Source organism: Sorghum bicolor, chromosome 9 (assembly GCF_000003195.3).
Source record: "Sorghum bicolor cultivar BTx623 chromosome 9, Sorghum_bicolor_NCBIv3, whole genome shotgun sequence".
Taxonomy (NCBI): Eukaryota; Viridiplantae; Streptophyta; class Magnoliopsida; order Poales; family Poaceae; genus Sorghum; species Sorghum bicolor.
Window position 1 is genome coordinate 58924 of NC_012878.2, and position 26900 is coordinate 85823.

At 43.9% G+C, this 26900-nt stretch overlaps 4 protein-coding genes across 9 annotated transcripts; 1 reads left to right on the forward strand and 3 right to left on the reverse strand.

Moving 5' to 3' along the window:
* On the reverse strand, positions 2972 to 10268 carry LOC8065273. Of its 2 annotated transcripts, none has more exons than XM_021447135.1 (21): positions 9881 to 10268; positions 9741 to 9803; positions 9343 to 9626; positions 9160 to 9259; positions 8994 to 9071; positions 8853 to 8912; positions 8633 to 8737; positions 7838 to 7948; positions 7405 to 7446; positions 7177 to 7284; positions 6900 to 7087; positions 5897 to 6177; positions 5694 to 5809; positions 5523 to 5565; positions 5348 to 5439; positions 4745 to 4793; positions 4459 to 4529; positions 4241 to 4360; positions 3706 to 3794; positions 3330 to 3375; positions 2972 to 3242 (listed from the first exon to the last, which is right to left on the reverse strand). In XM_021447135.1, exons 1-21 carry the CDS (start codon positions 10031 to 10033, stop codon positions 3195 to 3197), a joined length of 2247 nt encoding a protein of 748 aa, XP_021302810.1. In that variant the 5' UTR covers positions 10034 to 10268; the 3' UTR covers positions 2972 to 3194. The 2 variants fall into 2 exon arrangements, with proteins under 2 accessions (XP_021302810.1, XP_021302809.1); XM_021447134.1 differs by having other exon boundaries at positions 5694 to 5815.
* LOC110430123 (peroxisomal membrane protein PEX14-like) lies at positions 11748 to 16029 on the forward strand. 4 transcript variants are annotated; one of them, XM_021447138.1, is made up of 11 exons: positions 11748 to 11982; positions 12117 to 12328; positions 12430 to 12475; positions 12561 to 12736; positions 12829 to 13012; positions 13099 to 13272; positions 13426 to 13457; positions 13552 to 13594; positions 13688 to 13755; positions 15114 to 15161; positions 15262 to 16029. In XM_021447138.1, the coding sequence occupies exons 1-11, from the start codon at positions 11937 to 11939 to the stop codon at positions 15685 to 15687; spliced, it is 1455 nt and encodes a 484-aa protein (XP_021302813.1). In that variant the 5' UTR covers positions 11748 to 11936; the 3' UTR covers positions 15688 to 16029. The 4 variants fall into 4 exon arrangements, with proteins under 4 accessions (XP_021302813.1, XP_021302815.1, XP_021302814.1 ...); XM_021447140.1 differs by having other exon boundaries at positions 11749 to 11982; positions 15117 to 15161; XM_021447139.1 differs by having other exon boundaries at positions 11751 to 11982; positions 13102 to 13272.
* LOC8066579 lies at positions 16823 to 18436 on the reverse strand. The gene has a single exon (XM_002440349.2). It carries the CDS (start codon positions 18329 to 18331, stop codon positions 17066 to 17068), a length of 1266 nt encoding a protein of 421 aa, XP_002440394.1. The 5' UTR covers positions 18332 to 18436; the 3' UTR covers positions 16823 to 17065.
* On the reverse strand, positions 22852 to 26298 carry LOC8066580 (abscisic acid 8'-hydroxylase 4). Of its 2 annotated transcripts, XM_021447137.1 has the most exons (8): positions 25742 to 26298; positions 24744 to 25672; positions 24567 to 24646; positions 24366 to 24461; positions 24168 to 24246; positions 23957 to 24063; positions 23668 to 23804; positions 22852 to 23165 (listed from the first exon to the last, which is right to left on the reverse strand). In XM_021447137.1, exons 1-8 carry the CDS (start codon positions 25897 to 25899, stop codon positions 23072 to 23074), a joined length of 1680 nt encoding a protein of 559 aa, XP_021302812.1. In that variant the 5' UTR covers positions 25900 to 26298; the 3' UTR covers positions 22852 to 23071. The 2 variants fall into 2 exon arrangements, with proteins under 2 accessions (XP_021302812.1, XP_021302811.1); XM_021447136.1 differs by having other exon boundaries at positions 24744 to 26298.

Here is a 26900-nt window from a genome sequence, read left to right on the forward strand (position 1 = left end):
TGCGCACGCACATTTCCAATTTTTCATATGAAAAATAACTTTGATTAAATATTTATTAAAAATATTAATATTTATAATATAAAATTAGTATCATTAGATAGATATTGAAATTTAATTTTTGAATAAATTTATTTGTAATTAGAAATATACGTTTAAAGATTTGATGTGACGGGGAATCTAAAAATTTTTGTAAAACTTTTTGGGAACTAAACAAAGCCCAACACCCTAGACTACTGTCGCTTTGCCTCTCACATCAGCAGCTTTATGGGCAAGCCTGACCCCTCTCTCTCTCCAGGTATAACTAATCTTATTTAGATCCAAAAACTTTTTAGATTTTAACACTATATCAATTTCGTTTTTATTTAATAAAAAATATCTAATTATAAAGTAACTAGGCTTAAAAAATTCGTCTCGTGATTTACAGGTAAACTGTACAATTAGTGCAATTTACAGACAATAATTAACACAAATGAACGAAAGTGCCACTAGGGAACACAGAGAAAGCAGAGGGTGGACATTTTGTCAGACAGGGAGCACCCCGCCATGATGCGCGGCGGGGTTGCATCCCGCCATGATGCGTGGCGGGGTACTATTTGCCACGTACCCCGCCACGTGTTAGCCACGTCAGCAGGTGTCTCCCTAAACCATGCCACGTCAGCAGTAGTACCCCGCCGCCATGCATGGCGGGGTTCTGTGCATTTGCCCCGCCATGCATGGTGGCGGGTCCAAACGGCCTAGTTTTGAAAATACTTTCAAAAGCGGATCAAATTTGAAATATATTTCAAATTTGGGCTAAAAATAAAAAAAAATTCAGCAGCCAGCGGTCAGTGGGCTGCCGCTGGGGATCCTTGTCCGTCCGGTCGCTGGACTTGGACCACTGCTTCACTGCCAGTGTGTGTGTGCTCTGCTCTTGCCTGTGGGGTTTGCCAGACAGCCAGCGTTTGCGTTGGATTCGACCATAAATTACCGTGCCTCCTCTCCACTCTACTCGCTCTGTCTTCAATTTCTACGATCCGTATCTTATGAAAATATATTCAATGATAAATTTAATGGTATTAATTTGGTACTATAAATTTTAGCATTTTTTCTATAAATTTGGTCAAAGTTTTAAAAGTTTGACTTAGGACAACTCTAAAAATTACAGCTTTGAGGGACGGAGGGAGTAATTTCCATTCCATACACCTGCCGAACAAGTTTTACAAAATGGGTGACCAGCCATTTCCTTAAATGTATTTTGCTTTTAGGATTTTTGTTGCAAAAAATTTTAATTTTTATACTCCTATTCGATTAAAATGAAAATTTTAAACAAATATAACATTTAGATTTTGCATCAAATACATTATATGACACAACAGAGCATAGGAAGTGAACTGGAGTTTCTTTGGTGAGAAAAATCTTACCAAAGATTGGTACCTGACCATTCTTGGTATTTTTTTCTTTTTTAATGAGTCGACCTCGGCACACGTGGAACCATACAATCCCTTGGGTAGAGAAAGGTCATCTCAAAACCCTAGCCTCGCTAGATAAAAGCTATGTTACACGGATACTCCAAGGGGGGTGACGTATCCGTATCCGATACTCGTCGGATACGCGGATACGGATACTCGGATACACCATTTTAGTGGGTTTTGTTTTTAGAAAGTGTGTATCCGCGTATCCGATACGTATTGTATCCGATACTCGTACCCGTACTCATGTAACGTAGGATAAAAGTGGCTGAAACTCACCGGAATAAATTTGAGAGATTTCCTCTCCCAAAGTCAAGCAATGAATAACTAGCATTCTTTAACAAAGGCTAATGTTAAATAACTGACAAATTCAGCAGATAAGCTCAAACGAACCAATAGGAACCTTTGTTACGTGGATGTTCGATTGGATGTTCCATTGGCCACAGTTGATGCCTTTGCTTCACGGGGATGAAAATGAGGAAACTTAACATCATTTGAAATGTCATGGCTCCATATGATTACTGTGCTAACCCCATGAAAATGAGGAAACTTGATCCAGTCGGACCTCTTTTTTGTGCGAAGACCGAGCAACTCTCCATGTTAGACTATCTCCAACAATCGTCCCCCAAAATACAAGACTCATTTGTCCTTTGGGTAGCGCTACAGGTAAAAGTTTCCATACCTATTTTTAGTCTTCTCCAATAACAAGACCTAAAAGACAACACTCTCTACAAATGGGTCTCGAGGAGAGAGGATACCCAAATTTGGGTTATGCCTCTCCTGATACCCAAAATAGGTCTTCTGTATGGGTACTCTGTTGGAGACTATAGGTATTGTGTTGGAGACCCATTTTAGGTTTGGGTTCCTAAATGGGTCTCCCTGTTGGAGATAGCCTTACTCGTACCAAAGACGGTCAGTAGCAAGAATTAAAAAAAAAAGGTATAATGCTGATGACTACTGTAAGAAATTGGATGACTGTTACAAGTCTACTGTATGTTCTTCCTTTCCTACGTATGTTCCGAACAATCATTTCTATTCCTATCCTCTGTTTTCCAATCCTCTATTTTCCACCTGCAATCCATTCCTATCCCTGTGTTTCTCCAATCCTGCGTTCCAAAGAAGCGCTTAGTCTTTCAGAGGTGGTTTTACAAAGATAAGTCTGCGTACATTGTTATAAGCATCTATCTACATGTACCGTTTGTTAAAAAGAGCGAGAGATATGAATTGCTGCCTCCTTAGCTAGAGGTAGAGAGGGTGAGTGATTGGATCATTGGATGGATGCACGCACGCAGCTAGACACAATGATGAATTGCCACTCTGCACTTGTGTCGCGGGGTGCCCACAGGTTTAGCTGGGGTAATCTATCTGAATTGCTTCTGCTTTACGGCAGCACAAGACCCGTCAAATCTACAATCTGGCCAAACGAACCAACACAAAAGGTTAGGCTGCCTAAGCTGTTTATGCAACTGCCAAGGAGGCCGTAAGTTACGTTAGGCCAATGGAACGGGATGCATACATAAGACTGAAAAATGAATTCATCCCTCTTTACAACAAAACAAACAAACAAACAAATAATAATAATAATAATAATAACTGGGTACAGTACCAATTGAATCTAATCGGAACTTTACAGATAAAGAAGCATGCAGACAACTCACTCTTTCCTTCTACATACATGAACCGCAAAAACATAGGTAATAGATACAGCCAACCTGCCATGCCACTACCTAACAATACCACTACAAACTACTTGAAGAAGATGCCCTTTCTTCTTCCCTTACTCTTCTCAACAGCCTGCAATCACAGAAATTCCTGACTCATCATTGATGCATTACAAATAAACATCTAAACCCAAAATATCAGTGAGAAACGCAACTGTACCTTCATTCTGAATAGCCTTAGTATTAGAACAATGGCATCTCGTGATCTGGATTTTTTTTTTCAAAAAAAAAAACAGTTAGCATATCTGTGTTCTGCCATTTTTTATGGCCTAGGCCATCACTCTAAAATAACTACCACAAATGCAAGCGAAAAACAATAATAACAGATGTCATGCAGTCAACCAAGCACAGAAGCAAATGACTACTAGGAGCACACTGTTGCTGGATTTAAGTTGTGGAAAAACTAGAAATCAGGGGAAGCCACACGAGTGGATTCTGACATGCTTTCAGTAGTAACTTGACGCATCAAAACTTCAAAAGACAATTGCAATGTACTACTACCACAACAAAGTCACAGTGGTTAGCATGAAACTCACGGGGCATTTTCTGCAGGCTTTAAATTGTACTCGGCACCATCAGCAGACACAATTGAAAACTCAGTAGGACGCCCAAATGGGATATTGATCTGCAAAGATTGTTCAAGATAAGTTCTAAATCACTATACATACGAAAAAAAGGAATGAAACATGACCCTGGAGAACCCAGAACCTGAAATACTGAAAGCATAAAGAAAAACTAACTAATACTATTTCCTTTCACAACAAAATGTAACTTCTGTGTGTGGACTCCAAGATGAACCTTACATTTCTCTACAGAGGGATGCACCTACAGCCACTTTTTCAGTATAAGATATTGCTAAAACTACTAAGTTCACCAAGATGGAAGATTGAGATGACATATCTGGTACAATTTCATGCAACTAATTTATATATTATCAAAATTCAAAAGTAGTGCTGGCAAAACAAAAGGTTAAAAAGTGGTTGCAAATCCCAAGACATTTTTTCTAAAAAAAAAAGATGAAGTATCACACAAACAGAGCAATTTTAAGGACAATGATTTTGGAAACCATACGGTCATCGCTTGCTGGAATTTCTCTGTAACGATGACACCACGCTGTCCATTACACTTAACACTGTAACCTTCCCTCTTTATTGCCAAGACAGCTGGTTCCCACATATCTAAAAATCTAACCTGCAGAATAGTATTTGATGTTCACAGGGTTATATGACAATGGAAAGGTGGAGAGAGAGTGCTCTTGGAAGACCAATGGAGAAGAATAAGGGACATACAGGTAATAGAACTTCATAAGACACATGCCCCATAGAGAGAATTTTCTTGATATGCTCCTTGGTTTCAGGATCTGCACAAATAAGAGTTACTCAGATACTGAGACATATCTAATAAGCCAAAAGAAACCCTTCTACACCATGACATGATTCTTCTCTCACACTGACAGCTCAAGAAGAAATGGAGCTCAGATACCCAATCATTTTTGAAAACATACAAGGTGCAAATGAAATAAAAGAAAAAGATTATGTCCACTACTTAAAGAACAAACACTCTTAGAAAACTCACCACATGTAATTTTTCTTTGCTCATTAGCATAAACCTTCACAATCTCCCCCTGCAACAAGAGAAAAAATTTTTAGATAAATCAAGAGGTTCCATCATCCAACTCAGTAATAACTGTCTAATGTATAGTTTTCAACCATGAACTATGTGTTAGCACCCTACCAGCATATAACTAATGAGCCATGGTATGAATTCTAACCTAAAGCACATATGTATATGTTTTTCCCAAACAATAGAGTTAGCTCACTTTTATCCTTTAACATTTTTTTATCTAACAAAAAATAACATAAACATAAATTCAAATAGCCCTTGCCATCTTCCTGTTATTGCAAATTTCAATAAGAAAAAAAAAACTGGCTCTCAGGTTTTAAAGAATCAACAAATGAGCAGTACTTCAGCCATTTGCTTCTCAGCATACACTATGCAGTAGAAGTCACTAGTGTGAGGCCTATAATAACACATCAAACAGGTACCCACAATCTAATCTAATATACAAGTACGCAAAAAAACTGACCAAGCTATCGACTAGCGAATCCAACAAAAAATAAGAAAGAAAAAGAATAGAATGCCATTTAAGAATGGCCAGCACATGATGTGAAGATATACCTTTCTTTTTCTGTCATCCAGAGGCTGGACTTCAATCGCTAGTACAGAATCCACATCATCAGCAGTTACTAAATAGGTGGGCTGCCGTGCGCCTGCAGCAAACAGAAAATGTGAGTTTCAATGCTTCAATGGTATATCCAAAACGAAACAAAAATGACAAGGCAAGAAAAGGTACCTTCTATGAAATTTACTGATCCATCGTCCAAATGGCGCACCCACTGTGAGCACAAAAAGAATTTGCAAAAAATGCAGATTATAATGAAAACACAAAACCAAAAAGATCCATGAGTACAGAAGAATTTAGTGGAATATTTACGGTATGGATAACAAAGGCAATAGAGCGCACCTCAAAATTACAGCTTGTGGTTCCATGGATGGAGTACCCACTTGCTTGAAGTTCTCTTCCAGGAAAGGCTTCACCTGTGATTCGCAGTCCGTCTATGGCTGGCAGCGGATCATCCTCTGCAACTGCCCATTCATAAAAATGCTGTTCACCATCATAACTGACATAATATAGTAGGCATATGCACAGATTTAAAGATGCAACACCTTCAGAAAAAGAAGAACTAGGCTCCTCAAGGACAGTAGGAAGATAAGGGTATGGTGGATTTGCATCATCAAGACCAGATGCCAAATTAGGTGAGCCCCCAGAATCCCACTGTGCAGAAGTTTCTTGTGGAACTTGGGCTTCAGCTCCGTCCAGATTTTCCGAGGCATCACTCCTAACAAGGTCCTTGAATGATGGGTTTTGATCCTTAGATTCAATGTTAAATCGAACAGCACCGGAATCATGGTCAGTTCCTTGAGGGACATCCTTCATATTATGGTTGCTGCAGAACATTAGAAGCCAGTGAGAAACATCCAAATTTCATTCTTGATGTTCCTGTTTGAAATTACACTGCCACCACTACCACCCACACTCGTAAGAAGGAAAACAGCTCAGAAGGAGAAAAAAAAAAGAGGGGGAGGGACAGGGGGAGATTGACACATTGGTATAAAAGCCTTTTGAACGGTAGGTCATTACCATAGTTATTTTCAATGACAAGAATATTTTCCTACTTTGTAAATGTGGGGCTTAAGCAAAATCCAAGGCCCATACACTTTTCTACTTTTCCACTACGGTAACTCTGCCTTCACCTCTACACTTCTCAACACTTTAAAAGCAGCACATTAATTTTCTAAATAACTAGTTTACACCCACATTCTTATTTTGTTTGACATAATAGAATTTGTGCTGTAGGAGAAAAAAAAACTTTAAAAAGGCTGACCAGTAATACAACAACAAGGCTTCAGTTCATAAACCAACAAGGGTCATGTGTAACAAAGAGCAAGAAAGTAAATGATAGTAACAAAATAAAATGGTAATAGAGTGCTAGATAATACTAGAACAATCATAATTGGAGAAATGGTTTCAAAATACTGTAGAAAAGTTATTAAGATTTTCATCATGTGGCAAAAATGGGATCCACATAGTGAAATAGCTGTAATTGTGAAACAACAAAGAATAACTAAAAACATATCCTATTGAATTTTTAAAATAACCACCAGCAACCTGGTTGAAGGAGAGGTCCTTCCAACATTATCATGCTCTGCACTTGTTGCGGCAACCTCACTTCGAATGACCTGATGATTTTCATTCCCTAACAAATCCCAGTCACGCCTAGCTCGAACAGGAGAAGAAGCTGGAGACTGTACATGGGAATATGCTTGCTGGGGCACAATGTCAAGGTTGGCTTTGCTCTGAGAAATATGATGGACGTTAGAACCTACAATCATGCACGCATTCCAAGAAATATATGATGAAAATCATAGTGCCATATCAAACAAACCAATGCATTTCCAGGAGTATGAGAAGGCGACTGTGCAGCAGCACTTGTATTATTTGAAGAATCAGCACGCCAAGGAGTAATCTGGTATTGTGATTCCTTCAGCTTCTCCTGCAACATCCAACTTTCTCAGTGCTTGGCAAGCATAACAAGCTCACCAATGTCCAGGCAGAAGGTTTACTAGCTCTTATTTCACAAAATACACATTAACAAGGACGAATGTGACCTCACCTCAGTAATAATAAGCTTTTCTTGCAAATGCTTAAACAGAACCTACACGATGAAAAATGAAAGGTCAACTATGAGGGGCTGCTTCAACCAAGCAAGAAATAAAACTAATCAAGGGAATTTTTTACTTCTGCCACTTCATTGTTTTGAAACTATTATTTTAATAATATGTCTTCTGTAGCAATGATACTATATATCTAAAATATCTTAGAAGATAGTATAGTTCAGCACTCCCGGTAAATAAAGCATAAGCCTCAATAAGAAGGTAGTTTAGCTTCCTCTCGGCATGTATGACATATCCCAATAAGCAAAGTAAATTTTACCATGTACAACAATATACAGCAAGGTTCCCAGTTCACCATAAGCAAGCTCACTTAATAGAAAAGGGGGCATTTAATCAATGCCAAACAAGCAACCAAATCACAGCAGCACATACCTTCAGATTGCTAACAATGGACTGAGCGTCAAGAACAGGAGGCTGAAGGTTATATTCTGATAGAAGAGGCAATAACGAAGATACGAATGTTGATCTCTCTTGATGTGCTGCCTATGGAACAAAGTAGACTCAGCATTATTCATTTTACTTCACCAAATCCAGAAAATAAGGTTTGAAGAAAATAACAAAAACTAATTGCAGCATACACATCTAGTTCTTATCTAAATAGAATAAATAAGAATCTCACAAGATGCAAAAGGGCCTCTAGCTGAGTTGGTTAGGTGGCTTGAGTAGCACTCCTCAAGTCCTGGGTTCGACTCCCCATGGGAGTAAATTTCAAGCTGGGGTTAAAAAAATCCCTCGTTTGTTCCGCACCAAAGCACAGGTCTAAGGTCTGACCCCAGTTGTGATCATTCACACATGGGCTACGGTGTTCCACACCAAAGCACAGGTCTAAGGTCAGACCCTGGTTGTGATCATTCTCACATGGGCTACAGTGCTCGGCTCGGGGGCTGTCTTACCCCCCCCCCCCCCCCCTCAGGTCGAGTTTTAAGATTCTCACATGATAATGAAATGAATTAAACAGAAATCAGTTCTTTTAACACGTGTGCACAGAATTAGGTTGGTTTGTAAAAACAGAAGGGATGTTCATTGAGTACGCTGCAGCATATTACGGAAACTAAATACAAAAGGCAAATTCAATGGAAAATGAATTGATCATATGTGTATCTTGGGGGTATGTAAAAGCAAGCAAATGAGGAAAGAATATGCTAATGGCTGTCGGGAAAATGTTACCTGCAATGCATACGTAAGACGGATGTTTTCTTCAATAATATCCTGTCTGTAGGACAAAGCTTTCGATGCAGCATCAACCAGATCTTGCTGCTGCTGATCGAACGCCTGCCCCCAAAAAAGGAGAAACAAACAGTTAAATCATAGTCCTGTGCACTCCAAGGTTGTTTTTTTTAAACGATTTCCAAGGTAGTAGTTGATGTGTCATAAATAAAATGCTTACCATACGCATATATGCAATGCGTTTTTCCAGGACATGTTTCTCATTAAGTATTTGGGCCTCCTATTAAAAGACACACAAGTGAAATACTAAGGATTGAAGAAAGAACATTACAGGAAAAAGATTGTTAGTGTGCACAGTCACCTTGACAGAGTAGTCAGAAAGATGCCTTCTCAGTTGTGCAATCTCCTCCTCTTGTTCTTTAACCTTAACAAGGAGATCCTGTGGAAGAAAATAGGCAGCTCAGCAAGAAGAGTGAACCAATCAATCAAAAGTATGGCAACTGACAGACAAAGCAAACAGTTGATACCTGCTTCCAGATGACAACATTTGAGTTGAGGTCCGAAACAGGCAGTCCGCCTTGTCCAGATAAGTTGAGCCTAGAATCATAGTCTGGTTCTTTGCGGTGCCTGCAAGGAAAGGCTTAGTGAAGGAATGAAACAGGATAGTATGATATTAAGAGAGGCTTGATTTGGAATGTACTACTTCCTACCTAGTTGGTGAGAGGGAACGAGAAGACGGGGTAGATAGCTGAGATGGGAAAGCGCTATCCTCCCCTGATGATTTACGGGGAATTCCATTAGCCTGGGTGGCCTCGAGGTACTTGTGCTTGATGCCGGCATCCTGCAACATGGGCTCCCCAGCTCCCCATTTGAAGGCCTCTGCTGCTGTAGCGGTAGTCCCAATGGGGGCAGTGGAGGAGGTGTCTGTGTGGGCGGCGAGAGCGCGATCGTGATGGATCCCACGAGAAGAAGCTTGGTTTGTGGCTTCTGACCTCTGGTTTGGGCACCACAGTAGACCAGTAGTTATTAGGCAAATGAGATGGCATGATGATAATTTACAGTGTGGGAATGTGGGGATTTGGATGGGGGAAGGATGGAATGGGCTTACAATTCTGTGGAGCTCCTGCGTCTTGAGCATCAGCTCGTCCTTCAACCGGCTGTTCTCCTCCAGCTGAACGTACAAGAGAAGAGGCGTGATGGATGAGAGAGTGGCTCTTGTTCTAATTGGAGCGAGCCTGTCTTCATTACCTGCTGGCGGATGGTGGCCTCCGCATCCTCGACGGCGCGCATCACCTGGAAGAGGTTGTTGTTGCTGGTCTCGAGCGCAGCCGCGGCGGCGGTAGGAGACTCGGAGACGGCGACCGCGGCGAGGCGGCGGCCGAGCTCGTCGGGATCGGCCATGGAGGATGCGGGATGCGGAGAAGGATGGGTGCGGAGGAACGTGAAACCCTACTGCACAACCAAGTCTGGAGGGGAGGTGGGGAGGGGAGAAGGCTGCCCTGCCACAGGGTCTCCTCCTCCTCCGCTCCGCTCCTCCGGACACCGGAGAGGGAGAAGGAGAAGGACACTACTACTGCCAGTGCCAGAGAGAGCCTGTGACTGTGACTCCCCGCGGGCCTCCCTTCCCTTCCCTTCCCTTCCCTTCCCTTGATGAGAGATCACATCACAGGTGGGGTTCCAAGGAAAGAAACAAACCCACAAAAATTCTTCGAACCTAAGCATTAAATATAAATAATAAAAAATAACTAATTATATAATTTGTCTATAATTTATAAGAAGAATCTTTTAAATTTAATTAGTCCATAGTTGAACAATAATTGTTAAATATTATTCCTTTCATTCCGAATCTTTTAAGCAACAACAATTCCCTAGTGTTAGCTACTTTATTAATTTATAGTAAAAATAAAAAATCTTATTTCCTACGTACAAGAAAAAAGTTAAAGTAAACATAAGCTGTGTAAATTCTTTACCCGAGGTTGAGATTGTTTAATTAGTCGTCATATCTTGAAGCAGGCAAGAATAAAAGATTCGTGATATGGAATTCCATTACTAGAATATTTTGAGTTATTACTATAATTTAAACTTATAATCATAAAGCAAACCATTAAAAAGTTAGTGAGGGATTAGGAACACTAAGGCCTTGTTTACTTCCAAAAAATTTTGCAAAATAGGAATAGTATCACTTTTGTTTGTATTTAGGCCTTGTTTAGTTCCAAAAAATTTTGCAAAATAGAAATAGTAGCATGTTCGTTTGTATTTGACAAATATTGTTCAATCATGAACTAACTAGGCTCAAAAGATTCATCTCGTCAATTCCGACCAAATTGTGCAATTAGTTTTTATTTTCGTCTATATTTAATACTCCATGCATGTGTCTAAAGATTTGATGTGACGGGAAATCTGAAAAATTTTGCAATTTTTTTGGGAACCAAACAAGGTCTTGACAAATATTGTCCAATTATGGACTAACTAGGCTCAAAAGATTCATCTCGTCAATTCCGATTAAATTGTGCAATTAGTTTTTATTTTCATCTATATTTAATACTCCGTGCATATGTCTAAAGATTCGATATGACGGGGAATCTGAAAAAATTTGCAAAATTTTTAGGGAACTAAGCAAGGCCTAAAATACATAAAAGATTAGCAATGAAAGAATCTAAACCATTAGATATTTTTCTCGTAAAAGGAATCGTAATAAGAACTTGAAATTGGTGGAAATAATGAAACATTACTTTATGATTAAGAGCGGTGGAAGGAAGGATTTGTAAAAGTGTGATTAAGAGCGGGCAGTTAAGTGCAAAATTATCCAATCTTTTCACGTCTCTTGGATCAACATCCTGTAGTTCAGATTAGAGTTTGCACAGTTTACATAGGGGATGAGTTTACACTAGATCCCTTTCCAATTAAGTGAGACTAATATCGGTAGCCGTTTTTATTATTCTAATTTTAAATTACCTAACCTGAGAAAATCGGATAACCCGAACACTAGTATAGTCTATGAGAATTACTTTTTTTTCGGAAGTAAGTAGATAGGAAGATAATGTGGCGTTTCTGATTTGGACTCCCCTATTTGTAGTATTTCTTTCTTTTGAGCCTCCCCTATTCCTATTTCTGTTGGAAAGTGAACTTGGAACTGGAATGGGCAGGGCAGCACACGGCCGCCTGCTCCTGCTGCCGATGAGATGAGTGTGTGATTGAGGTGCAGTGCTGGACAAAAGCAAAACGACACCTTCCCTTCCGTCTTGTTTCGTCCCGTTCCCGGCGACTCCCGTGACCCTGAGAGGAGAGGCGACTAGGCGAGGCCATGGCCTCCGGCACCGGCACCGGCTCCCGCCAGCTGCAACCCCCAGGTACACCTTCACCGTCCTCCTCTCTTCTTGCTGCTCGATTAGATTCCAATTTTTAGACCCACCAAACTAGAATTAGGTAGATTCAGCAGTTAGATTCGAGGAGGGATAATCATTTTTTTCCCTTGCCCTAGCAGCAGCGGCGGCAGATGCTGACCCGGGAGCCGGCGGCGACAAGCTCGTCTTCGAGGCGCCGCCGCAGCCCGTGAGGGACGACTACGTCGAGAACGCCGTCAAGTTCCTCTCCCACCCAAAGGTCAGGGGTTCCCCCGTCGTCTACAGGCGATCTTTCCTCGAGAAGAAGGGCCTCACCACCGAGGAGATCGACGAGGCCTTCCGAAGAGTCCCTGTAAGATGAAGATGCATCCTCCTTCCATCACCGTCTTCATCCATGCCCGTGCCCTCTTATAACTTACTTATACGCCTCTCTGTCTCCTGCTTGGCTCGCAGGATCCTCAACCCAGCACTACGGCTACCACTTCTCCACAGCAGCAGGGTAACTCAACTAAATCATCAGTCTGCCCTCTTGTCATGTTGATTTCATTTACAGACTTGCCTTGTCTCTGTTTGCTTGCTTACAGTCAACAGCCAAAATCATTCCGCTGGCGTGCAAACTTACACTCCAGCGCAACCTGTGCACCCAGCAACTGCTGGCCCTGTTGCCCTTCGAACACAACCCAGGTTCAGCTGGTACCAAGCATTCCTCGCTGCAGGGCTCTTGCTTGGTTTTGGTGCTAGCGCTGCTGTCTTTATCAAGGTATTTCTCATCTCTGAATTTTTGCAAACCTTGCACTGAATTTTCGCTAACCTTCCCATGCACTAACTGTGGCATTTTTATTTGCATGTTAGAAACTGTTCCTTCCTAGGCTCAAGTCTTGGATACGCAATGTCGTAGCGGAAGGTGATGGCACTGAAGGCAACCAACTTAAGGCCAGGATAGATGAGGAAACAGCCGAGGCTGTAAAGGCCTCTGCTTCAGCTGTTTCTGCTATTGCCAAAACAAACCAACATCTGCTTGCTTCAAAGGATGAAGGTTTCAGACTACCTGTTCATGATTTGCTGGCTTCTTCTTTGCCTATGGTTTTACTCACTCCAATAATGTCGTTTTGTTCTTGTTAGCAGAAAAGAAGATACTAGTGACGTTAACACATGCTCTAGATTCCCAAGCCAAGGAGTTAAAATCCTTGACCGAGTCAATCAGTCATACCAGGGAACCCATCAACATTACTAGGGATGATAGGTTTTCTCAGTACCGCCCACTGGAAGACCACGCCCCTCCTGTTATGAGGAATGGTCAGTGTCCAAAATTTATGTGCTGTTTCACGGTTCAGTGCTTAGCTCTGTTATCAAAAGCTGCCCACCTTGTGCTGCGTAAAGATTAGAAATTTTTGACCCAACGTCTATGCAAATCTCACAACATTACAATTTGTTTGGTTGTGATTTCAGGGGCAATTAACAGTTCATGGAGGGCTTCTCAGGTGTGCACTTATAATGTCCACTCATATTCCTGTTCCACAAGCATGCTCATGCTTTCAATTACCATCCTATTTCTGACCGCTTTCCCTTCTGTAGCAAACTAACATGTACGGTGCGTCAAACGGTGACTTTGGTTCTGGTTGGTGTCTTTCGTGAACGTCTTTTTCCTTGTTTGCCATACCGAGTCTGGTGTTTTCTTGTTGCTTTACCTACTCTTGCCTTTGTTTTGCAGCGAGGTCTTCATTCGCGCCAGCACCTGTTGAACCTACAGCTGGATCATTTTCAAGATCCTATGCCGAGGTAAGGAGCTTGACTGGTGTATATTGGCATACCCTGCAACTCACAAGACCTGAGTTTTGTACCCAGCGGGCACATGCCAGGTGGGGGAAATAAACAACCTAGTGAAAAGAAGGAAAACTAATTGACATCAATATACATCTGTCAAGTTTGTTGGATTCACTTGGTGCAGTCTGAGTCTCTGAGATTGCAGTCACTTCATCTAACTTTTGGGACAACTAGTATTTGCTGGCAGACAGCCTTCTTTCATGCTTATGAACAGCTTACATCTGAGTTGATCAGCTATGGAAAATATTGAATTTCCCAAATCAGCTAGATATGGTTGTGTACAATGTTTTCAGGTCGTCTGGTCGAACCTGTTCAACCTGGGACCGACCAGGACGATTAATCACGACTTGTACAGGTCGACAGTACCCTGATTAGTCACTAGGACCGACCAGGACGATTAATTGTGATTAATCGGACGACTTGAAAACATTGGTTGTGTACCAAGGGGAATTGTTTGCAAATCCACTATAACAATCCGTTGCTTCTGTATGTTATACATACATTATTTTACCAGATCTGCAAACACTGGAATGATTGTGTTTTTAATAGTGTCACTCCTTGTGTGAGTGCTGTAGTGTGGCCAGTGGAAGAAGAGGAACCCTTGTGGTGTGCTGTGGATGCTCGTCACCTCTACCAGCTACTCTAGAGGCCTTCTTGTTCTTGTTCTTGGTTGTGTTGCTAGTGTCTTGCATAGTGTATAATCTTAGTGCAGTGTGTTGCTGGTGTGTGTGTGTTGTGTGCATTGGTTTGGGTGGTTAGTTATGCAGCTGTCTTTTTTCTCCCTCTTTAATGAAGATGACAAGCTCTCCTGCACGTCCAAGAGAAAAAACTGAGCAGTAACTAATAAGATTATAATAGCTGAACTTTAAAAGATACAACATTCCTTTTTCAAACTAACTATATAGAGGCTCATATTCTTGACAAAGGTAGTCCTTTTAGTATATATTTTATGACATCTTCTCAATATACACATTGCTCAATCTCCAAATATATGTATTTGTGATATGTGCATGTGGTTAACATATTTTGTTCTATGGCGTTCTTTATTGATCAGTTGAAAGCTGTTCAGCTCTACCACAGTGTAACCAATTTCTATAATCTTGTGGAACTCCTAGCTAAAATACTAAATATATGAGCCTGCATTATTGATAGATATCTCACATATTTGAGTTCTTGACAACTCACACATCTATTACTGTAATTCATAATATCATCTTCTTTGTTGTTGTCCATTTAACTTATCAGTTTTCACTGAAAGCATGTGGCCTACTATAACTTGAACCACTACCCTGATTGCATTTGTGTGCTTGTAGCAGACGATGTCCACTACACAACGAGGGGATAGGTCTTCTGGCAGTAAGGTGAGAAGAAGCCCTTGTCTGTTGCATTTCTGACACAGTGATGTCTTTGAGTTGGACAGGCTTTCACGTCTCTGTGTTTTTTCCCCTTAAAAAATCGCAGCCATGGGAGATGCAGCAGTATTCGCAACAGAGGCCTGGTTATGGATCCAACTCCCAGTTGAGTGATGATGGATCATACTCTGATGCCCAGGACAGCTATGCTCCTTCCTATCACCAGAATGGAAAGGCCCCTGATTTTCAAGCAGATGAACCTAGGCCTTTGACCTACAACACTGGGGTTGAGGAAAGACCGCCGCCTCAGCGCCGCTGGGTGCCCCCTCAGCCTCCAGGTGTCGTGATGCCAGAAGCAGCTGCTGCCATACGTCAACCAAAGACCCCTCCAAAGCAACCCTCCAGCAATGCCTCTGAGGCAGCTGGTGAGGTGCAGGTGAATGGTGCCTCAAGTGCATCAGATGCTGTGACTGAGGTTCCTGTTAATGGTGCTACGGCAAGTGATGCTGGACACAGCGAGATCGAAGAACAATGAGTGGCCGTCTAAGTGAAACCAAGACCAGCCAATAACTGGGAAGCAATCTAAGAGAGATTCTGGATTTCTGGTACATCTGGGGATTAGTCATACATTTCTGAATAACTTCTGTATCAGAACAGCGGGACAACCCGCAAGATGGATGCCAGTAATAATGTAATAAGTAGCAGATAGTTTATGTATTTAGGTTAATGCTACACACAGGAGAACATATCAGTAATATTTCTATGGTTGTTTGATGGTGCTTAAAAAGCGTGCTTGTGAATTATTGTCCTTCGTTCATGATCTTGTAAAGACTAGCAATCTCAATGGACAAAATCGAGATGGTTATTTGTTTGCTTTTTGCTGTTTCGCTTTAGTCCATTCAGGTGTCCTCCAGGTGTCGTTTTTCAGGGTCTGCCGAGGATGAGAATGAACCCATGCAGGTCTTCTCCAGGGTTGTTTTCTGGGTCTGCCAGGGTGAGAATGAATGGCGGCATACAGATGGATTGTCTCCGTCAGTTCATGCTCCCAGACCCTTGTCCTGGACTCATCGTTCAGATTCAGTTGGATATTTCTGCTGAGCATGCATCATTCTCTGGGGGTAGAGAACTCAGGGATAGGAAGGGTATTTCGGTGGAATTTTTTTTTTGACCGAATATTTCGGTGGAAATTCGACATCAAGGATCCAATTGCTTGATAATTACTAAGGGCCTGGTATTAAGTTGGCAATGGCAAACACATGTTTTTTCGATTTTTTTTTTCATTTTGGAGTGCAAGTTGTAAACTTATGACATGATTGCAATTACTTCCTCCGTTCCAAATTATAAGTCATTCCAAGAATCTTGGAGAGTCGAAGCATTTTCAAGTTTGACCAAAAATATAGAGGGAAATATAAAGATTTATGTCATAAAATAGTCACACTATGAAAATATAACTAACAAAGAATCTAATGATACTTTTGGTACCAAAAATGTCATTATTTTGCTATATAATTTGGTCAAACTTAAAAAACTTTGACTCTTCAAGATTCTTGGAATGACTTATAATTTGAGACGGAGGGAGTATTATTGTTGGTCCCAGGTCAAAGGTGGGATACCAGGATTGCAGCTCTGGCTAACCAACTACAACAGCACAGTATTTTGAAGCAAAGGGATTTTAAAGCAAAGGATGCTGCATATATAGCATAATCTGTTACAGAGTACCACTACATAGAGCAGCGATGCATGCAGATCTACCATTTACACAATTGCACGCGGTGAGAAACTAGGATTACAGCTGCTGAAATGGGATTTGAGGATCCGCACCAGAGCTACAAAAGACAGACGATCAGCAGCTAGAAGCAACATGGGTCGGTAACAGAACCTAGCAAAAGGGTGGTGACTTCTCTGAGCTGAGCCTAAGCGTGATGAGCTGTAGCAGAAGCATCCTGCACCTGCAGCACTTTGTTAACCTTGGCAAGAAGACGTTGCATTTCTCCCACAAGACTCAGACTGTCCACGGCCGTCTTTGCATTTGCTTCTTGAGGTGCCGCTGTGGCTTTAAACGACAAGGACAAGATCATCTTCCCAAGATTATTCCTAATATCTGTGAGAGGGATCTTTGGAAGAGGCGGAGGAGGCGTGTTGAGCGTGATGGGAGGGAGGTCCTGGAGGCTTGGCACTGCAAATGGAGGTCCAAATGCGCCGCCGAGAGTTGTGGCAGAGCTCAAGGCAGCCTCTGCTTGAACCCTGGTGGCGAACGCCACACGCGCGGTGCGCTTGTCTTGGCTGATGGTGGTCTCGGAGTCGATCACAAGGCCAAACCCACTGAATGTGGAGAAGAGGTCCTCCCTGGAGGGCAGGGGAATTCCCTCTGCGAAGTCCAGCACAAGAGCCACAGGATTCTCGACATAGCTGTGCTGCCCAATGGTCTTGAACCTTTTCTTGTTCCTCTTCTCCTTCTTCTCATTATTAACGGAGGGTTTTACTGTTGTCACCACAGGAGGATGATTGGGATGCCCATGAGTTGCAGCAGCAGCAACACCAGGCGATTGGGATGCAAGCCCATGAGTAGCAATAGCATGTTGAAGCACTGCAGCATTCTCCATGGTGCCATCGTCCTTTTGTTGCTTGGCATTGGCACCTGCAGCAGGTGGAGGATGGGGATTCTTCTTCTTCTTCTTGGTCAGGGATCCATCGTCAGGGCCTGCATTGAGGTTGAGCATCTTGCGGCCAAGACCAGCAGCAGCTGATGCTGATGGAGGCTTGTTGCCACCATCGTCTTGTGAACCACCGCCACCGCCGGCGGCAGCATGGGAATCGGGATGGTCGTCGACGACGAAGATGCTCTTCTTGTTCCTGTATATGGCCAGGAAACGGAGGGCCGCCGCATCCATCCCTTCCCCCTGCGCGAGCGCGGTGGCTCGGAGTCGGAGAGCGGAGAGCACCTCCGAGGCGGAGACATGGGGCGGGGGCGGCCCCTCCTCCTCCTCCTCCTCTCGCTGCTTGTGGCTGCCGGCGGCCTTCTTTTCTTGGACACCTGTGTCAGTGTAGGGAGGGGAGAGGTACCTGCTTCTCTTGCGCTCTCTCTTGGTGACGCCCAGGGCTGCTGCCTGTGCCTCGTCGACGTCCACCGCTGGATGGGTCAGCTGGCTCTGGCTCTGGCTGCCGCCGCTCCTCTCCATCTCCACGGAAACGGGCGGCGACCGGGCGACGGCGACGGGACTGGAAGGTGGGCAGAGTGGAGAGTCACTGGAGTGGAGTGGAGTGGAGTGCGGGACCCGCCACTACTTCGCCCCCTCCCTGTTGTGCTCCTTCCACGTGTACTAAACTTGCTGGCTTGCTGTGCCAACAACGCTCTCGCGCAGGTGTATTACAGGTACAGTAGCGCTGCGGTTTCTCTCGCCTCTCATCAGTATAGGGGCAAAAGCGTAATTTAGGCTGCGTTTGGATCCAGCAAGAAGGTAAGGTTGGATCAGCTTGCCAAATTGTACAATCTACAGGCTTATGGATTGTTTTTTTAAAGACCACAACTTCACGCGTTTTTCATTAAGTAGGAGAGCCGATGGAACGATAAAGTAACCAAAACAATGAATTCACAAGTAATCTATGGATTACCAACGACAACACAAACAAAAGCAAGAAACATAAGGTGGGGGACCATCCACATGACAACTCTAGGTAACTGAATCTAATACAAAATAACTCAACACGTTGGTAGCCAGGAGTGAAGTGTAGCCATAGATGAAAACCTCCAAACAGTAAAACATTCGTCCAAGCAACCTCGACAGAAAAGCATTTGCCACAAGAGACGATGACCTCGGTGGCAAAGCATCTACCGAAAACCTCTCGGCGGTTTTCGACAGCAGAGCATCTGTCGGAAAACATAACCGAGCTGCACATGGCAACTGACTCCTCCCACTCACTGAGGGCCCTCAAGACCACGGGCGAGGAATAGCTCCATACCAAGGCGCGCGGTGACGACAACTCATCCCCCATGGCACCAGCGGCAAAAGCATCCGCCCAAACACGAGGACCATCGACGCGACAAAGCATCTGCGGATAGGGGTCGACCCGCGCGCAACATCTCGGAGTCGCCCTCGGAGAACTCCTCCGAGTCACTAAGGACACAATTGAAAGCCCAAGTTTGGTTTTGGTAATTAATGACACCAAGTTGCTAATGCCTTGTATCTAAGTGATTTGAGTTAGGCATAGCAACACATATGATGAAGGTGCATGGTGGCATGGAAAGGCGGCCACATGATCACAAAGGGATGAAGCATGAAGTGAAGATCATGGTGATAGACGAGGAGCAAAGTTATCAAGGCAAAGGTATAAACATAGGGTTTTACTTTTGCCGGTCTAAGATGAGTAGAGAAGTGATTGACCGGGTTTAGGATAGATAGCCGACTATCAAGAGGGGAAATCACGGTCATCTCTCGAATCAAGTGCTACTAGGTCCATATCTTGAGCATATGCATTAGGATCTAGTAAAGTGCTAACTTAACTCCTTTGGTAAAAATGTTTGTGAAAAGCTAACACACATGCTCTTTGGCGGTGGACACTTGTTGGTGTTAGCACATTTACAAAGGAGGTGGTTTTCCTAGGGTTGAGAGGGGTGTGGGTTCCTCTCTCCCTCCCGCCGAGCTTGCGAGGCGGGATTTGGCGCTTTTGAGAAAAATAAGTGTATATTTTCTATTGCGCCGGTGGGAAATTTGGAGAAGTCGCGGGAGTGTTTTCTCTCTGAGAAACACTCACCGGACGCTGAGTGCAGAGGCACCGGACGCTGGCCTCAGAGTCCAGTGTGCTTGACCCTACTAGGGTAGAGCACCGGACGAACTCTGAGAGCGTCCGGTGGTTAGCGTCCGGTGTGAGGGGTTTTTGTAACCCTCTCTGCGCATGAGTCCGGTGAGCACCGAACCGTCCGGTGCCTAGCGTCCGGTGAGGTCGCGAGTTTGACAAACTCTCTGCGCATGAGTCCGGTGTGCACCGGACGCGTCCGGTGTGGACTTGCAGAGCGTCCGGTGTGTTGCAGGTAGCCGTTAGAATCTGACACGCGAGATTCAAAGAGGACACGTGGCCTATCCCTGAGCACCGGACGCTGGGGGTCGAGCGTCCGGTGATCACTTAGTAGCGTCCGGTGCCCCCGTTTTCAGCCCAGTGAAAACAGCCAACGGCTAGTTTCTTTGAGGGGCTTATAAATAGTTGGTAGCCGGCTTTGGGAGGTTAACTCTTGCACATTTGATTACTTGATGCATACTTTGAGCTAGAGAACACTCCCTCCACTCATCTCCTTGCTTGATTGCTAATCCTAGTGAGATTGAGTGAGATTCAAGTGCATTGCTTTGAGAGTTGCATTCAGTGGCACTTGATTCTTGAGTTTGCTGCGGATTTCTTGTTACTCTTGGGTGTTTCCCGACGCCCTAGACGGCTTGGAGCAGCGGTGGTGTTGAGCTCGTGATTGGAGATTGTTTCGAGCCTCACCAAGTGATTTGTGAGGGGTTCTTGAGCCTTCCCCGCGGGAGATCGCAATTGGCTACTCTAGTGGATTGCTCGTGGCTTGGAGGATCCCCATCTTGTGAGTGGATGTGCGGCACCCGCTGAGGGTTTGGCTTTGGATTGCCAATTAGCTCGTCATCCATCAAGTGGGTGTATCGCCACAACGAGGACTAGCTTGCCGGGAAGCAAGTGAACCTCGGTAAAAAATCTTGTGTCATCTCTTGCCGAGGATTCTCTTGTGATTGTGAGTGATTGATTGGATATATCTCTACTCTACAACGTTGGTATAAAAATCACTCTCCACTCCTTTACTTTCTTGTATATCTTACTAGTTGCTTAGCTTGTTTAGGAGTGTAGCAAGTTTGTAGTTGTGCTTTCTTGTTGTAACTTGTGTTTAGCTTTCTTGCTAGACTTGGGTAGGTGGCTTGCATAGCTTAGTCGTGCTAGTGCTAGAATAGCTTCGCCTTTTGTTTTACTAATCAACTTGTCTAGTTTAAGTTTGTAGAATTTTAAATAGGCTATTCACCCCCCCTCTAGCCATTTGGACCTTTCAACAATGCCCTCACGACCACAGACGAGGAGCACTCCTAAGTCGCCCTCCGAATACTCCTCCGAGTCACTAAGGCAATCTAGTTACAAGCTGGTGCTATTTTCCACAATCTGAAAGTATTCAAACAAACCTTTACTAGCGGCACTCTGTTATGGGACAGAGGGAATAAGATATCATCAGTTTTTTTCTTTCTCTGAGCCACATCAGCTAGTGGCTTCTAGTACTACTAGGACACCCTTAAAGGCTTGTTCTGGATAATCTCATGAGGAGATGCAAAGCTTGTCACGTCAGAATATATTATATTAGCAAAAATAGCTCATATTTGATAGATTTGAGAAATAGCTAGAGGGCAAGTGAAAAAGGAAATTATTTGTTTAACGTTGACACTAGATATAAAAGTAGACAACTGGTTCTCAAAGATTCCTCGCTAGCATCATACTATGTTACACTTTTTTATTTTTCTCTCTTTATTTTACATTAGAGCAACTCTAAAGTAGACCTTAAAACAAGATCCCTCTACTTTTTATTTGAGAGCTTTCTCCACTTTTGAGGCCTTATTTTTTGGGTTGCACTCCAACACTGACCCTCAAATTCATTCAAATTGAGAAGAAAACCTAGCTAGGACCTGCTTGTCATTGACTTTCTTGGACAAAACACTGGGAATCGAGGGAGGAAGAACACCGGTCGTGTGCCTCATCGAGAGAGGAGAGAATGGAATGAACCAAGAATCAGACGAGGGCCGGGAGAAGGTAGCCACCAGATCGAGTCGTCAGAGGGAGGGAGGAAAGTGGCAACTGGAGGAGGAGTCTTACACACCGGCCGGCTAGATCGAGACAAGGGATCAGTAGTACGTGGGGAGCGAGCGAGGCCCAACCGTGACACCAAGGCCTTGCTTAGTTTCCAGAAGATTTTGTAAAATTTTTCAGATTCCTCGTCACATCAAATCTTTAGACGCATGTATGAAGTATTAAATATAAAAGAAAATAAAAACTAATTGCATAGTTTGGTCGAAATTGACAAGACGAAACTTTTGAGTCTAGTTAGTGTATGTTTAGATAATATTTGTCAAATACAAACGAAAGTGGTACTATTTATATTTTGCAAAAATTTTTGGAACTAAACAAAGCCCAAGCAGAGGACCCGAGGCGGATCTAGCTTGTCCATCACGACGCCGCCAAGACGAGCCGAGGACAGGATGATGTAGGCGCCAAGGGCTAGCTAGGCGTCGAGCGGCAAATTAAAGTGTCATACTCGGACAAGCAGATTCCGAATCGGATGAGGAGATGTACCGTCAAAACAGAAAAGTAGCTAGGGGTTCCGATCCTCCAGACCTCAAAGAAACGAGGACCCGAGGAGGAGATTCGCAGCCCTTGAAAAAAAAAATTGATAGAGATCTGAGTTTTTTTTTTTTTTGACAAATGATAGAGATCTGAGTAGGAGTCCTATTAAAGTTACTCTTGGTATGTACATGCATACGTACATTAATTGGTTGGAGCCGCTCTATACCCAACTAGCTTCTTGACCCCGCGCGCCAAACCAAATAGGCCGGAGGATATGATGAGCAACAGCCGCCCAAAAATCACGCTGAGGAGAGCTAATTGTGTGTTGCTCAAAACACCCATCATCACCAGATCATACGCAAAAGTGATCAACAGGTGAAAATAAAATTTGTCTTGTATTATGGGGAGCATTTATTTAATTATTATACGAGTATGTACTACATACACATCCGATGATCCATTATTTTCTTGTCTTAATTAACTTCCCGTGCAAATTCAGTGTGTGTGTGCCTGAAGAAACGTTCCTGCCGCGTAGCTCGCAGTACTACATGGCAGAGGGCATGCGCGCGTCATCACCTATTCTTGTTGTATTGATATCATATGGGTGTGAGGTGAATGGGGCATCCGCTTTTGAGCCTGGGAAACATTGCCCACTTCTCAAGGCTTGGGTCATCGTCGGCCATCTCCCATCTGTATATATCCAGTAAATATACCAATCTCCATCAGTTTGTGTATTCGTTCACAGTTAATTATTGGTGCTGCTGTATGTGTTGTGTGCTAAGGCCCTGTTTAGTTTCCCACACAAAATTTTTTCATTCATCCCATCGAATCTTTGGACACATGCATGGAACATTAAATGTATATAAAAAACTAAACTAATTATACAGTTTGGTTGAAAATCGTGAGACGAATCTTTTAAGCCTAGTTACTCCATGATTAGCCTTAAGTGCTACAGTAACCCACATATGCTAATGATAGATTAATTATGCTTAATAGATTTGTCTTGCAGTTTGCTGACGAGCTATGTAATTTGTTTTTTTTATTAGTTTCTAAAAACTCCTCCCGACATTCTTCCGACATATCTGATGCGACACCTAAAAAATTTTCATCTTCAATCTAAACATGGCCTAAATACTACTATTCTACTCCTGATCTATCGAGTTACGTTGGAACCTCCTTAATATATAATTACCTCCAATTTGTAACAAGGTGGTGCAGAAAGATGAGCATCATGATTTTGGCGAGGTTCATCCCCAGGCAGGTTCTGCCGCCTGCTCCGAACACCAGGAAGCTGTACGGAGCCTGCTGCTTCGTACACATATCCTCTCCCTGTTCATATATATATATATATATATATATATATATATATATATATATATATATGCATGTGTGCTAGATAATCGATCAAAATAATCGTTTCATCTCATATATAGTTGTATATGGTAGGGGTTGAACCATCTATAATTAATTAACTTAATTACCTTGAATCTTGAAGGATCAAACATGGTGGGGTTGTCGTAAAGCGTTGCATCATAGTGTAGGGCCCTCGCATCAATGTTTACAATCCACCCCTTGTTGATGTGAAACCCTGTATGCATGTCGTTTATACATATCATAAATTAAACGCTAGATCTAATTTCAGCAAATGAAATTGAATGAGAGCAGATAGATGGAATATGGATACATATATACCTGCAACCTGGCAGTCCTCGAGTGCTACCCTTGGAAACCAGGACACTATGCTCGCCATCCTCAATGATTCTTTCACCGTCTACGATGATGATGCATGCAAGCAGCAAGAATATATCCAAGTATATAATAATACTGATATACAGTAAGTAATACTCCTACATATCAGATTTACAGTAATTTGTGGATGTTGAGTCCCACCATGTATGCAAGCTCCATGCTGTTGAGATGTTGGAGCGTGAGGGGGCCATCAGAATCCCCATGCTGGTGCTTCAGTGCCATCTCCAGCTGAACCGACTGCATGTACATACATACTTTTGCATTTAATTAATTTGCATCAAGAACACAGATTCAGATTCTACGTTACATTCATTTGGACTGACTGACCCACCCACACCGTACCCTTAAGGTTTCTTGGAAGTCTTTGTTGTCGGCCAGGTACTTGACCATCCATGTAATTGCGCTTGCTGTCGTAACCTGGCCTGTTATTTTTTTTATATATAATAAGAGAAGATGCACAAGCAAACAATTAGTAACAAACACGGAGTAGTATGCATGTAATAAGTGATATGAGGATACCGGCAATGATGAGCGTCAAGATGTTGTCGAGAATCTGGTCGTCAGTGAGGAAGAGGTGGTCGTTGGAATTCGATGGTGACTGCTGCTGCTGGCTGCTCTTCATCTTCCTCCTCCTGAGAAGAAGAAGGCTCTGCAGAAAGTCGTTGTCGTGCTTGCTGTCGTCCTCCTCCATCTCCTCCATGTCCATGATGTTTCTCTGCCTGGAGGCTATCTCCTGCCTGAGCACGTCCATGATCCTTTTCCTGGCCCGGAGGCCCGCGTGGAACCTGGTTCCCGGCAGCCTGAGCGGGAACGCCAGCATGGCCCGCGTCACGGCCAGCACGTCGCTCTGCAGCCGCCGCCTCTTGAGCGTCGTCGTCCTCCCGATGAGCATGTCGCAGATGGCCTCGAAAGTTACGTCGAGCGCGGCGTCGAGCACGACCACGGCGGTCGTCTTGGCTGCCCAGTCGCGCGTGATGATCCTCCGCGCGAGGGCGTCGAAGTTGGCTGCCAGGGACGCCGTGGCCTGCGCGTTGAAGAGGGGCGCCACGGCGCGGCGCAGTGCGCGGTGCGCGTCGTGGGAGGCGCACAGCAGGCTGTGCTCGCCGAGGAGCTCCGCCACGGTGCGCACGTAGCGCTTGGAGAAGCCGCCGGCGTCCGCCAGGAGCGACCTGGCGGCGTCGGGCGAGGAGACGAAGACGTGGGTGGCGCCCAAGAGCGCGGTGCGGAAGCAAGGGGGACCGTACCTGCGGTGGCGCGCCTCCACGAAGTGGTACAAGCCCCTGCCGCTGCGGTTGGCGGACACGAAGGCCAGCGTCTCAACGACGGACCACCACCAGCTGCTACCCCTTCCCGGCGGCGGCGGCGGTGGTGCGGCATTATTATTGTAGTCCCGACGACGATCATTCTTGCTCCTCCTCCCTTTGAATTTGAGGAGTCGTCTGATGAGCCTGTTGTTAATATTTTGTTTAGAAGAGGTGGTGACGATGATCACGACGATGCAGTAGATGGCTGCTGACAAGAAGAGGCAGGCGGCGGCGGCGGTGCCAAGCAAGGACAAGCTGCTGCTGCTGCTGCTGCTGCAGGGACGATCAGCAGCAGGAGGAGGAAGAAGAAGACTGTTGCTTTGTTGACACGCTGCTCCTGCTGCTTGGAGTTGGCTGTGCATGTCGTCCATGGATACGATTACGATCCAAGGCAGGCAATCCAAGGCGCTTGGGCATGCGATGGACTCTATTATTATATGTCGAATCTACAAACTATTCAGCAGAACCGGCTGGGCTGGGTGCGTTCGAGTCCTATCCTTGAATGCCCAGTGCTCTGCTCAGGTCATCACTGGTCAGCACAGCAGGTTGGTTGGTGGTCAGCTACTGATGATTACTAAATGAACGATGAAGGTGGCGTGCTAGCCTATACACTTGCCACTACTAGACTGTAGTGTGACTGCTGTGTGAGTTGATCGGCTCGGTTTGGTCACGTTCGCAATCGACCACTCCGTGGATTGCTAGGACAAAGAGATCAATGCGGTCTCATGGGTCTAGATAGACAGATAGATGATGCTGCGCACTGGGCAAATTTGGCCTGGACATCATATGTCTGCATACCATTTGTTTGTTTTGTTCCAAACGTACGCTCAAGCAAGATGCTTTTTCGTCATGATTCCCTCCCGCATGCGCATCTCTCGTCATTCCCTGCATCATCATGGCATATTAGCATCGCTTGGCAACATGCTTGCATGATATTATTTCTTTTTTCCAAATATTTATTTGCTCACATGCCAAAAACACACGGCAAGGTGCTTTAAAAGGGGAAGATCTATACTCCCACTAGAGGTCAGCCAGCTAACCATGGATACGCAAAGCTCTGCAAGACACCAAACAGCACCCTCAAATTGAGCTCCCTCGTTGCTGCACACTGAAGCCATATAGGTAGGTAAATAAATGCAAACAAAAGGGGAAGAAAAAACCGAAACCACGCACGGTTTGAGTCACAGACCTTCTTCTCACTACTTGTGCCAACGACACAACACTGTCAGTGCTAAGCGCTGCACACATCACAAGTAAACTAGTCAATTCAACCGGACCATCACTGCCACCACCAACAGCCAATTAGGCATAAGACTAATCGTTCAAAAATGACGGCCTAGATTTCTCGCCTGTTCCTGCACTACTACAACAG

Bases quoted from the DNA above. Each gene is read 5' to 3' on its own strand.
- LOC8065273 (XM_021447134.1), bottom strand. From the start codon at position 10,033: ATGGCCGATCCCGACGAGCTCGGCCGCCGCCTCGCCGCGGTCGCCGTC. The intron at 9,804-9,880 runs GTAATGAAGACA...TTGTACGTTCAG, and splicing joins AGGCCACCATCCGCCAGCAG to CTGGAGGAGAACAGCCGGTT. The intron at 5,440-5,522 runs GTACCTTTTCTT...TGTTTGCTGCAG, and splicing joins ATCAGTAAATTTCATAGAAG to GCGCACGGCAGCCCACCTAT.
- LOC110430123 (XM_021447138.1), top strand. From the start codon at position 11,937: ATGGCCTCCGGCACCGGCACCGGCTCCCGCCAGCTGCAACCCCCAG. The intron at 12,329-12,429 runs GTAAGATGAAGA...CTTGGCTCGCAG, and splicing joins AGGCCTTCCGAAGAGTCCCT to GATCCTCAACCCAGCACTAC. The intron at 13,458-13,551 runs GTGTGCACTTAT...TCCCTTCTGTAG, and splicing joins GTTCATGGAGGGCTTCTCAG to CAAACTAACATGTACGGTGC.
- LOC8066579 (XM_002440349.2), bottom strand. From the start codon at position 18,331: ATGGAGAGGAGCGGCGGCAGCCAGAGCCAGAGCCAGCTGACCCATCCA.
- LOC8066580 (XM_021447136.1), bottom strand. From the start codon at position 25,899: ATGGACGACATGCACAGCCAACTCCAAGCAGCAGGAGCAGCGTGTCAA. The intron at 24,064-24,167 runs GTATATATGTAT...ACATGCATACAG, and splicing joins CGAGGACTGCCAGGTTGCAG to GGTTTCACATCAACAAGGGG. The intron at 23,805-23,956 runs GTAATTAAGTTA...ATATATGAACAG, and splicing joins TTGATCCTTCAAGATTCAAG to GGAGAGGATATGTGTACGAA.